Source organism: Chaetodon auriga, chromosome 15, assembly GCF_051107435.1.
Source record: "Chaetodon auriga isolate fChaAug3 chromosome 15, fChaAug3.hap1, whole genome shotgun sequence".
Taxonomy (NCBI): domain Eukaryota; kingdom Metazoa; phylum Chordata; class Actinopteri; order Chaetodontiformes; family Chaetodontidae; genus Chaetodon; species Chaetodon auriga.
The window spans coordinates 1,175,287-1,188,665 of record NC_135088.1 but is presented as its reverse complement, the minus strand read 5'-3'; the positions used below and the strand labels follow the sequence as shown (position 1 = coordinate 1,188,665).

Sequence of the window (13,379 nt, the reverse complement as noted above, 5' to 3'; positions counted from 1 at the left end):
GTGGTCAGAATGATTGAGTGCACAAAGCAGAACTGATTACAGGGAGGGAAAAGTTCATATAATTTAATATGGCAGGTAAAACCAACTTGTTTGGCAGGCTAAGTGCTTGGTAGCCATTGGCAGGTGAACTGAAAAGTTAATTTTGGACGGAGAACACAACAGGTGGAGAGATCCAAGATTAAAGAAAATAAAAATGAAAGAAAAAACCCTCCTCTCCATGCGGTTTAGATTGGCTTGGAGACAGCTGGTTTTCTGCCCAGTGGCACGCTGCTGTGCTGTGTTGTCATATCTGTTTCTACGAAATACCCCTGCAGTTCGTCCAATTTGTTTCACGGTAACCTGAGAGTGTTTATCCGAACTTAGTAAAGCCATCTTTCCACTGGCAGGAAGGCTCAGGCCAGACAGTGTTGTTAGCAACGGACGGCAACAGCATGCAGGAATGATTATGCTGTACCTACGTATGAGCTAATGCAGCTATACCCATCAGCTGAGCCAAGTCATCTGAGTGTGTGTGTGTGTGTGTGTGTGTGTGTGTGTGTGTGTGTGTGTGCCTGGTCCCATGAAATTTCCAGAAAAGTGTGAAGTCATATTAAAGTACATTAGACGACCAATAGCAACATGAAGTTGAAGAGTAATACTAAAAGATGCAGCACAAAGCTTTCAGTTAAACGAGAGGACAAAACCAAACTGCAACATGATTAAAGATAAAAACAATTCAGAAACACAAAAGCCAGAAACCAGCCTTGCCTTTAACTGGCATGCTCTAGAGCCAAAGGGGACGTGGCCCTCAGGATATTTTGAAGTATGTAGAAATCTGTGGACGACCAGATTTATATAGATGAAACCAATCTGTGAAATAAAAATGTAATATAACTACATGCATGTATGGCTGTTTTTTCAAGCTGCCGATTGCATGAATTGCTGCTGGTGATTCAGCGTGGAAAAAACTCTCGTGTGGGCAAAATGCAGCATTAAAAACTAGCTAGCTTTTATCACCACCTTTTAAAGGGAGGCTGGTCATTAGTGTCGTTTGGTCGCTTTGTTGTAAAGCACATCGTGTTTAATGAATGAAGTGTGCTTGCTACTGCACGTACAGAGTCAGGCTGAATGACAGAGCACACACTCCTCGACATCCTCTGATGTGGACGACTTTCCGGTGAACTGACACACCTCAGATCCTCATCATTCAGCTTTCCTAACCTGCACCGTCGTGACGATCTGTCCTCTCTGACACCAGGTGAACGCGGTGCTTCCAGTCCATACTGTTATTACTTCATCTCCTGGAGCTGCAGGAGTGTAACCTGACTGTGGCGTTTCACAGCAGCTGGAGCTCTCTGAGTTCATCGCCTGTGTTAAGCGAATTATTTGTCTTCCCCTTACTGTGAGGGGCAGACGTCAGGATCACCATCATCGTGGCTGCTCCCATTTTAACTGTGGAATTTCTTCTCCGAATGACGCCTCCTGGTTTATCCTGGTCTGTCAGGGTCAGCTCAGGTCATCTGGTTGCAGAGTGAGGCACCAGCTACATTTAGACATTTTCAGACTCATCTGTGGGATCTGATGCTCAGATATCAATTTTTCAGACTGCTTTTGGCCAGAAACTAAATTCTAAAGTGCTTTTCTTATGGTTGGATTAATTGAATGTCTGTTTGCATTGCTTTTCCCAAGTTGACTCCAGGCTTTCAGCAAGTCTGGCCACTTCTGTGTTTGTCTTTAAAGATGAAGTGGCAGCATTAGCTGGTGGCATTTCATTGTTTACAGAGAGAAGTTAATACTCAAGCCTCCAGATCTTCAGAAAAGTAAAACTTCAAGGAAACTGGTTCAAAATGTGCTGCTGAAAATGTCTAAAACCTCATCTGGGTTTAAATCCAAGCATACATGCGTGTTGAGTCTTCAATGCCGTGTTTACACACGTTTGAAAATGGTGCAAAGTTGAAGCCTTCAAAACAATTCCTATTGCTTGGAGCTGAAGTGCTTTATTATTGCAACAAGAATGAAGTAAGAAGTGGCTACATTAGCGTTTCCTGAGATCTATTCCTGGAAATGAGTATGAATCATGACAATTTGTGGGAGTAAATTGCCTCTAATAGTGCAGTAGTTAATTGGCAATCAGCGTCAAAGGCTTGAACCTCTTCACCCTCACGGATCCGTCATTGTCCATCATTACCAATGTGTCATGTGGACAAGCATCAAATCTGCAATCTGTTCTGTTATAGTTCTGGAAACATGCTTACAAGATGTATTAATTTAATTTATGGATTATCTAAGTACAACTAAAGATCAGTTCAAACCTCTATGAATGCTTTGTCATCATGCCTTCCTGCTTTTAAAGGATTTCAGCTTCATTTCTCCTGCTGCCTTTGCTTATCGATGCAGTTTTGCTTTATCAATTAAATCTATATGCTGCCGCTGTGATCAGTGCAGGTTGCTGTGATGGGAGGGTCAGCTAAAAGCCTGAAATTAATGCAGCCTATTTTAATGGTTGAGGAGAATTTAGCCACGAGGTTAATACGTTTTTGTTCCCTTTTGACAAGTGTGAGGCGTTTTTTCTTCGCTGCTTTACACTTGTTGTAATTCCTAACGTGATTGCTTTTCCTCTTGGATAATTAATGAGGGCTTGTGGTCCTCGGTGCAGATGCTGGCTAAGTTCAGTAAGAGGTCACATCTGAATCTGCCCAACAAATCCTCCTGGCTCGTCGTGTGTACAGCTCTCATAATACACTCATGTCTCTGAAGTAGTAGAACGCCCATTCATTTCAATCAAATGTGCTCATCCTGCAAGTTTTACATGTTATATCTTATTATTCATAAATTAATAACAGAAATGGTAATAATTGACCTTGCTTGCAGTTGGAGGTGTCCTGTTCTGTTGGACGGACAAGCAACAAGTGTGAAAATATGATTGTCAAGGGTGAACTGATCAGAATTTGCAGGTCAAAGGTCAAAGGTGAAGTTCACTGCGATCCCATGACTGTGGATCTGATGTCTCAGGAACACCTTGAAGGAATTTCTTCCAATTTGGCACAAATTATCATTTGGACTCTAAAATGAACTGATTAGATTTTGGAGGTCAAAGGTCAAAGGTCAAGGTCACCGTAACCTCAACTTTTCTCGACTGGTTGGCAGAGACAAACAGCCGCAGGGTTTTTTAAGGTGGATAATCAAAATACTTTTCAGCAGCAGAATTTTTATTAACGTACATCTGATTTCTGGAATTTGGTTCAAATTTGTGTACAACTTTAACAGAAGTTATTAACTGGAAGCTTAAGTCCTGGTTCATCAGAAAAGTCTTTATCTAATGTTTATTTAATACACTGATGCTTGGTCCACACACACACGCACACACACACACACACACACACACACACACACACACACACACACACACACACACGCACACACACACACACACACACACACAGTGAATCACAGAACAGAGTTTTAGTATTCGCCCCTCTGGCCCTTCGTGACCACAGACGTCTTAAACTTCCCCTCCCTGAGCTGACTGCACTGACAGGAGAATACCATCAGAGAAACAGTGAATAGAAAGAGGGAAGCATCGTTCACGGTTTTGACAGCTGACATACCTCTGATCTCCAACCACACTTCTCCAGCCCTGTGAGACGCTCTCAAGCATCTCCTGAACTGCGAGCGGAGCAGTGGCTGCACTTTATCCCCCGCCAGCTATGCAGGTGTTTAGTGAGGCGTAAAAGTGGTGTGGTGTGGTGTGAAGCCCTCCGACTGATGTTTGAGGAAAGAGGCTGCTCAGAAAAATGAGTGTGTGAGACAAGAGGAGGAAGCTGAGCTTGTTTGGCTTTGGTCTTTTGCAGATTTGATTAGACACAGACGGTCAGATCCAGACATGGAGCTGAACGAAGGGATGGACTGCGTCACAGTGTGTGACGAGTTGCCTTGCCTCTCACTCACTTCCACTTTAATGAACAGTTTCACATTTTGGGAAGTACAGTTATTCTCTTTACCAAGAGTTAGATAAGAAAACACTCCAATGTGTGTCCAAAGCATGTGAAGCCACACAACCACCTGAGAAATCACAGTAACGTAAAACACACTCAGCTGCCTTTTTCTGGTGAAGTAACGTGCTGTGACTGCTCTGACAGAAAAACTATAAACTCTTAACCACCCCAGTTTCTGGCGAGCAGTAATTCTGTTACTCCAGGTCAAAGCTTTGGTATCCAGACAAACATAAACACTCGAGCACAAACGGTCCACCGAACACGTAACCCGTCCGTCCACAGTTCCTCTCAGCATCCAGACACACGCTGTCCAGCTTCCTGGCGCTAGCGGGGCGGAGCCGCCCTGATCGCACATCCACATCTCTTATCAGAGCCCAGAGGGGCCAAATCACAACTTCCTCAGAGACAGAATCATTTGGAAAGGGAAGAGGCCATTGCCCGCTGTGGTCACACCGGAACGGGAGCCCAGCAGATACAATCGCTTACGTAAACGAGTGGAGAGGGGCCCCTGAATGTGGCACTCGAAGTGGTGACCAAACACAGAGGATGAAGTTTACTGTTCTGTTAAGCATGTGACCCACTTACTTTCTCCTACCTTTTTTGTTCTCTGAGAACCAAACGCGTTCATTGCACCTTTGTTTGTCCACGTCTCACTGACATGGCTTACAGTATGGTGTGTATCTGCATTCCTGTATTGTTGGCACATTTTCTGTGTGTGGAGGGGTTTGATTTTCTGCTCAATCACGAGTGCAGCATTCAGATGTCATCTGCTGACGACAGAAGCTGCGTTAGCCAGCGCACAGTTAGCATAAATTAAGCAAGTGCTGTATGCAGAGAACAGCAGACAATATTGAAAATACAGTCGTAGTCAATAAATCTACTGGACAAATTCACTATCATGTAAAATGAGGTGCCCTGATTTCAGGGACTCAAAATGTGCACCTGAGTTCCCCTGTTTTAAGACAACAAGACCATTATCAAAGTTATATCAAGCTTAATGAGCCAGAGAAACAAAGGGGAGGCTGTGTTTAATTAACTGAAGACAAATAATCTCAGAAACCATTAAGACTTATTGACCTACTGTTTGTCGTTATTATTCTGTAAGACTATTAGCTATATTAGCCACGTTCTGAGAAGAGCGGGATGTTAACTGTAGCTAACATGTTAGCTGACATTGCTATGTTGGGTTTACAGAATGCTTGTTTTCGTACTCCTTTCTTGTATCTAAACATGCCATCGAAATGCTTGTAGCTACAGTTCCCAGTTTTGTGGATTGATTTAGCGTGTTTTAAAAAAAAAAAAATGAGTCAGAAATGACCCACATGAGGCAGGTGAATCAGATCTGTTTGGTATGAAAGGTGATCTTTGGGTGATTGCATTGCTAAACTCAAAGTGTGTCCAGGTTGTCTGAAAGCAGTTGACCTCTGAGCTGCACAGACGCCGAGTGCAGCTTTAGCGTTCAGACACCTCTTAGCATGTAAGGAATCAAAGAAAACAAACTTTTGTGTGAGGGATTTCTGATCCAGGTTCAGCTGACTCTTTCTGACTTCAACACATTCATATCTTAAGTTCTACCTGCTGTGCAGCTCCAATCCATTTCTATCCACAACTGCCCTGCAGTGATTTGGGTTTGAATGCTTTACTCAAGGACTCCAAGATAATTCAAATAATAATCATTCACTTTCCACACTAAGATTTTCCCCGCAGGCTCCAGGACTGTAACCTCAAACATTTCCAACAGCTCTGGCTTCTCTAAGCTCTGAGCCACGGCTGCCTTACAGCACAATATTAGACCTATTTAAAGTGGAAAACTGGTTTAAATGACTAGAGCTTTTAACTTGTGACCCTCAAGGTTGCAAGATAACAGGCTGTATTTTCAGTGTTGGTAAAGGATCGGAGTGATGTCAGTGGTGAAGAAACGGTGTGGGTGCCTCGCTAAGTTCAGGGCTCCGACTCTGGTAGGTTCACATATCCCCTGGCTTTACAGATCCTCTCACGGACATGTGAGACCGCCGCTCGGCAAGCACACTTGATCCCTTTTCTATCTCAAATGTCACATCTCCATCGTGACACCGGAAAATGGGCAGCCAGCAGGATATTGGAAGGGTCAGGATAAACATACTTATGGTAATTCCTCAGTATTTTACCATTCAGTCTTTAATTTATCCTCTTTTTAACTCACTCAATCTATTCTTTTGCAGTGGGACATCAGAGGTTCTTCCAATTTTGCAGTTTTAGTCTAAGAAAAGATCAGCTTTTAAATAATTAATTGGTTACTTGCTGTGTTAGGTAGCACTGTCTTGTCACCACAGAAACAAAACCGTGGATGTAATGGCAGAGTGGGATGATGATTCCCCAGTTTCTGAACCGTGAACCTCAGAACACTCCCAGAACATGTTGTAACATAACATTGTTATCAGCAATCCCCACTTCTCATGCAAATTACAGATTATTATATTTACTTCTATAACCTGACATGACTTGTTTATATGTGATACTCTACAAGCTTTATGAATTGTCCTCTGCACATTCCTTTGGATTCTTGTTCTCCATCCCCTGTGAGAGAATGGTAATGGGACAGTGTGGTGCATCCTTCAGTACCCAGTCCAAATCCAGATCAGCTCTATCCCAATGATTAGCTAATTTAGTTGTATGAAAAGACAGATTATACACCCTGACATCTGGTAAACCAAACCCTCCTTCGTCCCTGTCCATACAAATCCTCCTCATTTTGATTCTGGGCTTCTTCTTAAGTCACTTGTCATTTTGATGATTGCCATATCTGCTGAATTTCCCACCAGTGTTTACATATCTGGGCCATCTGCTTTGTGTCGCGCTGTTCTTCTGACCCTCAGGGCGTCTGGGGATGCAGCGAGACCACATCATAAGCCAAGTTTCCGTCCCACTGTCAAGTGAATTTTAGGCAAACTTTTGAAAAGTCACAAAAAATAAGCTGTGAATGGGGTGCCTTTCCTTCGTCTGGGCTGGAGTGAATAAGCAGGCAGTAAAAAAGCACAACCAGACAAGAAGTGTTTGAAGAACCGATCAGTCATGGGTAAACTGCTGTTGTTGTTCTTTAGTGGAGACTAATGTCGGCCATATTTCATGCTGTCTGAATATGAAAACAAGAAATGCCCTTGGCAGTATTCTAACCGCGACAGGCCTCTTATGCATAAAGGGAGTGCAGGTTTAACATTTCAGGGAGGCTTGTGGTGGACAAATATTTTGAGACCTCTCAGAAAAGCCAAATCCTCTTCTGAACTGTGCAGCCAGACTGAGAAAATGATTTGTGTGGCTCCTCATTGTAAACATTGTGGATCAAGAAAACACTTTTATGCTTCAAGTGAGAATGTTTTATTGTAGTTTTCTTTTCCACTCAGCCTTCTCTAATACTTTGAGTCTCCACAAAAGTACTTGGCTGCATTGGAGGTTTATTGGCTGCGTGTGTCGGTATGTGCGCAGGTATCCTGTTGCACATATTCTTAATAATGTTCTGAAGGGAGGAAGTTTTGATGAAGGAATGTTGTGTGCCTGTTTGTGTTTCTTGTCCAAGTGCGTGTGCTCATCATAAGTGCGTGCTGGAGCATTATAATGCCATGTAGATGTGTGTGTTCCTCTACTCCATCAAGCTGCAGCAACTTGCAATGCACTTTTTGTTACAATGTGATTCCAGGTAAAACCGCAGCAGGTGTCACCAATGCACTTTTAACTATGCACTAGCAACTAACTGGATCATTTCTGCCTTTCTGAATCGCATCCATCAGTGAATCTTGAGTTTATGTCTTTCTGTCTTTGGTTGTATGTCTGTACTTTTCAGCAGCATCGATTTGAACACATGCCGATATAACCGACTGCCTTTAAAATATCACAGTCAAAGTGAGAAAAGAGCCACATTTTGCTACAAATCTGTTGAAACTTTGGTGACTGGGGCCATATGGTGGCTATTCTCTTCTTTGGCACACTGGTGTCTCGGTTTCTCACACTATGATGAGATCAAAAAATCCCAAAGCTTCATTTTATGTCCATGAGTAAACTCGCAGCCATGTTAAGACACACCTTTGGAAATCAATCCTTTTTCATGAGTGTCACCAGCAAATGAGCAGCATGTGAGAACAACAACCTCTGAGGGTGAAGTCAGGCAGACGGGTAGAAGATGAAGAGGAGGGAAACATGAAAAAAATCTGTTTTCCCTCTCTCTCATCCAGACACTCAGCCAATTAGCAGTAATTAAAATGGCCTCTTCCAAGAGTCACAGATAATTAATAGCCTGTATGTGTTTCCAGTTTTCTCCCTCCAATGTTTTTTTTTTTTTTACCCACATGCAAATGTAATTAAATTTCATAAACAGACGACTGATTAAGTGCAAATATTTGCCCTCTTAAAGCGGGCGGAGCATGAAATGTTTATAATTGAATCAAATGCTGTTTTGCTTCTCGCTGTTTGCAGAGATTGAAGCCAAGGAGGCCTGTGATTGGCTGCGAGCGGCCGGCTTCCCTCAGTACGTGCAGTTATTCAAAGGTAAATACGAGGCTGTCAGTGTAATCCTGCGCCACACAACCCGCGGAGTCAGCTCCAAGACGATGCAAATTATGATCTCAAGCCACTTCTCATTGTTCCACTTGTGTGTCAGACTGCAGGTTCCCCATTGACATCGAGTGGGCGAAGGGCGATCACCACTTCCTGGACGAGGATGCCCTTGATTCACTTTGCAGGTAACAGGCTCATGCAGATAACCGTGTGCTCAGTTTCACTTCTGGACAGAATACTGTCTTCAGTGCAGTTTTACTGTTTCATATCACAGAGTGTTGGTCTTATTTTGACCCCTTCAGCTCCACTCATGTATTTCAACAATTCAGGGGATAGTGTGTGTTTGAGAGAGACTGAGGACTATTATCAATTTATGAAGCAACAGTATATTGTCATCAGTGTAGATGAAACTCTAATTGAGCAGTTTGACGCCCTCTGAGCTCCTTCAGCTGTAATGACTGCTCTCTTTGATGCCATACTGAAGATTTCAAGGCTGTCTGACCTAAGGGGGCTTGTACTTTCTCTCCTCTAATGGTTCTCGTCCTCCTTCAGTGATGCAGAAGTGTACTCAGGGTGTGACATCATCGTGTGGTTAAAGGTGCAGCAGAGCTCTTTTGACCTCCAAACAGTGGAAGATGCGTTTCTGCTGAGTGCTACTTTAACATGAATCAAACCGGTAGTTTCTCTTGGCAGGGACACTCTTTCGCAGGAACATCCTGCTCCATGATCACTTACTGATCTGTGGCCAATGCGATGCTCCATGGGAGCAGCCCTTGCTCAAGGGCACCGCAGTGGTGGTAATAAGGGACGGGCATGAGCTACAATTTCTTCAGATGTATCCTGCTGGTCGAGGGATTGAACTGGCTGCCTTCTGGTTGAAAGTTTGCGTCTTACAGGCCGCTGCCATTGCTGCAGCACATACAATAACCACCATATGTGACTTTTCCTCGTTTGATTTCTTTATAAGACACAGTTGTGATAGCATTTGAACTCCTCGTTCGGATGTTTTCATCTGTGGGAGAAATTCTTGGCAAAGTATAATACAGTGCATTTTGATGATACTGTAAGTGATGAATATTATGTAAATGTTATTAATGAATGACACTTCCAGTGTAACCACCATCCGCTTTCCTCTCGTCTTCCTCTTTCAGGAGATTAAGCACTTTAAACAAATGTGTGGAAATGAGGCTGGAGCCGCGGAGATCAAAACGCAGAGTGAGTGTTGAGAGCTAACACCGAGAAACTCAAACGCAGCAGGACGCTCGTACAGAAGCAGCCGGAGCCGTGGGGGGAGTCCCACCATGAAATCTCCACTTTAAGCATCACATGATTTTGACAGATACTGATCAGTCCTCCTCCTCCTCAACAGTTCCTCTTTCTAGGAGAAAGTGAAGTGTTCAGAAAAGACAGAGAGGAGGAAACACAGCCTGAAGTTACAAAGACTCAATACAGTTTTTGTTTTGGGCACCTGAATCTTAAATGCTTCACTTTGACACGTTTATATTAATATAATGTGATATGATTTCATCACACAGGCTGCATCAAACTCGAAGCAGCAGCGGGCCACGAAAAGGACCCAAAATCTTAAACTTCCCATAATGCAACTTTTTATTGAGGCCGTCCCTGCCTGGTAAACACATTTATGGGTTTTGCTGAACCCACAATGAATAATTCTTTTCTACCCAAAACAATCCAACTCCATTTTAAATTCTAAATATAAAGTTACCCCACATACTGTAGATCCTGAGTGTAGTTTTTGCAGTGTGTGATGCTTGTATGATTTTGTCTGTATGAATGTATAATGATGTTCATGCTTGTATAAATTATTGAAAACAGCTTTGTGTTTGTGCGTATTTCAGGCCTCTGTGTTTGTTTGAAGGCTTGTATTCTGTTTGCAGATTGCTGCTCATGCCTACATGTCCCTCCTGCGCATACATTAGTGTCAGTGCGTATTCTGTTTGAATATTTGTGCCAGATTCAGATTTCTGTGTTCTTGTCTGTGTGTCTGCACCATCCTTCTTCTTCCAGGGAGACGACTGTGATGAAGAAGACTTCTGCGCCACCAGCCCCAACTGGACCTACGACAGGCAGACACGACGGTGGCGTCGCCTCGACTCCACAGTGGACATCCTTCGCCTGTCTGACAGCCCCACCGGAGCCCACGATGTGTCTCTGGGTGATGTGAGCGACCACCATGATGTCTGCTCCATCCAGAGCTCCAGCAGCACGGAGAGCGAAGGCCACGATGGCCAACACAAGAGCCACAGAGATGCTGCTACCAGCACCACCACCTCCACTGCTGCTACTGCCAGCACCACAGACGACCAGGAGACCAGCAGGAGCTCCTCCCGCTGCTCCTCCACGAACAAGACGCCCTCCCTGGACACCTCATTCAGTGGACCCCCCTCCCCCGGTGGAAGTGGTGGATCTTGCACCATGATTATGGAGGCCGAAGGCTGCTTCCCAGACAAGCCGCCCAGGAAGAAGGGCACCAGTTTGCTGAAGAAGATGGAGAAGCTGAGGCTCAGGGGCACGACTGGCCTCCTCCCTTCTGCTCACAGTGGTGGCAGTAACAGCAGGAGTAGGGCCCGGACCATCATCAGCGGGCCAGTTCTGGTCCAGGAGGAGGAGCAAATGGAGAGGCTGCACTGCCCGTCAAGGTGAGGACTGTGGATTTACAGTCTTTCAAAAACCCAGAAGGTCATCCATAGGGATCAGCTGTCCATCTGAACCCTAAAACGTTCTCTTCACTGCACCATGCAATAGATTTTGAACTAGATTCACAATTTGCAGTTTAATCCAAAAAACCGCTTCCTTCAGTGAGACTAAGCTTAGAAACATGCCACAGATGTTTTTCTTGTGTCGCATACGGACTGCAGCTCTACTTGTTGAGTTATACCTCCTTGAATGTCTCCAGCCTGCAGGTTCGACCCAACAGCCGTGCATCTTCCTCGCCCTCGTCTCCTCACACCATCAGCAGCAGCAGCAGCAGTAACAGCCACTCGGAGAGCAGCAGCACCGTCAGCACGCCCAGCCCGGTCACCCGGGTCAGGAGTAACTGCAAGCGCTCCAACAGCAGTGTTGGGGTCGGCGGTGGAATGACCCAGAACAACCAGAACCACACTGGAACAGAGGTCAGTTACGTTCAAGGATACAAACCTGGTCTTACCATTTTACTTTTTCCTTTTACTTTTCATTAAACCTTCACTCATCCATCTGTTCACCCTTTCAGGACTACAGGAACCAGATCAACAACAACAACAACAGCATCCATGAGAGTTTGGTCTTCCAAATCCCCCACGGTCACAAACCGGGGACTTTCCCAACCTCCCTCGCGCACAAACAGACCATCCTGTCCCCCATCATTGACAACACCTCCGTCAACTGGAGGACCGGAAGCTTCCACGGTTATCGGGGGCGGCACAGTTGCCGCCGTGGTATGCCAACGCTGGACCCCTCGTCTTCTTCCTCCTGTGATGTCCCGAGCCCACTTGCTGCGCTGGATCACCGGCTGAGTATCTACGATAACGTGCCCGACGAGCAGCAGCTGTCTGGAAGTGAAGGGGGCAGTGGTGGAAGTGTCAGTGATGCAGAACGGATGGGTGAGGAGTCAGAGGTGAGTCAAAAGACTGTTACTGCACTGAGACTTGCATTTCTTTTAGATTTGGATATTTAGATTTGTATTTTTTCGGGGGAGAATGAGGTTACCGGGCAAACATTCTCTGATATTTTGCAAAAAACTTGACCACTTCAGGCCTCAGCATGGTTTGTGGCATGCTAGCCAAACATCTTCAAGGATGGACAGCGTGCCATTGTCCCCATTTGAATGATTTATTGCATCAATAACACAAAGTGACACAGATGACACAGGAATCTTTTTGCCTGCAGTTAAGGTGATAGCATGAATGTCTTGTGATGCCAAGTAGGTCCATCCTCTGTGTTGTGAAACAAAAAATCAGCATAGATAAGGATGATGAGTCATCCCAGCATCCCTCTTACACTAAACTTCATATGAGAGGCCAACAAACTGACTGCTGGGAACAAAGCTCCATCAGAGTGGAGCTGTCCAGGTGCTGAACAGGTGAACTGTTTTGAAGGGCATCAGTCCTTCGTGCTGAACCTCTGACTGTCACTGTGTTGGATGAGTGGGTTCAAGGACCCAGAAATGCTGCAGTTACATCTGTTCTTCCACCTGGCTGTGACTAACTGCTTCTGTGGATGGAGAGATTTTTCTGAAAAGACGGAATAGACCAGAGATAAACAGAAAATGATTACTTGGTGAAGAAATTGATGATTCACCATCAAGGAACAACATGTACAATATATTATGGTTATTTTGTGTAACAGGGCTGTAAAATCCTGCCATTTGTACCTTTTAGTAACGGTTTTACAGAGAGCTTCACCACCCAAATACAGATTCATGCATATCAAAAATCAAACACAAGGAGATAGTCTGGCAATCATGGTCAGCAGATTAACACATGCATACACCTAATCAAATGACATAGTTAATCATTTGGCTTTAAGGTAGTGAATGCTTACGACTGAGCAAAGAGAAGATGAAATCATTTGGTTCACGATTGAGGGAGAGAGAAGATGAATAATGAGAAATCCCATTACAGAGCAGACTTCTCTCCTCCTGCCTCTCTACGAAAATCCTAAAAAAAATCTGAAATGAAAGTCTATAGAAACACAAGTAATTCAATCAAGGATATCGATTCTGCTAAGCAAAGCTCCATATGGAGTTTTCCCATAAAGCCAGAAATCATTTTGTGAGTATTTATATCAAATCCCATTTTAGATTGAAGCTATACAATAATCTCTGACTGCTTATATGAATCACCTTGCTTCAGACGTCTTTCTATCCGAAGGAAAAGA

The 13,379-nt window shown here is 44.2% G+C and overlaps 1 protein-coding gene across 3 annotated transcripts in view; it reads left to right on the top strand.

Annotated features, from left to right (window-relative positions):
- LOC143333186 (rho GTPase-activating protein 7) overlaps positions 1–13,379 on the top strand; it is a 93,893-nt gene that overhangs the window by 60,392 nt on the left and 20,122 nt on the right. For all 3 annotated transcript variants that reach the window (XM_076751160.1, XM_076751159.1, XM_076751161.1), the window contains exons 2-7: positions 8,421–8,492; positions 8,605–8,686; positions 9,653–9,716; positions 10,530–11,161; positions 11,419–11,635; positions 11,734–12,117. In XM_076751160.1, the coding sequence (XP_076607275.1) occupies positions 8,421–8,492; positions 8,605–8,686; positions 9,653–9,716; positions 10,530–11,161; positions 11,419–11,635; positions 11,734–12,117 (1,451 nt within the window). The remainder of the gene's footprint in view (positions 1–8,420; positions 8,493–8,604; positions 8,687–9,652; positions 9,717–10,529; positions 11,162–11,418; positions 11,636–11,733; positions 12,118–13,379) is intronic.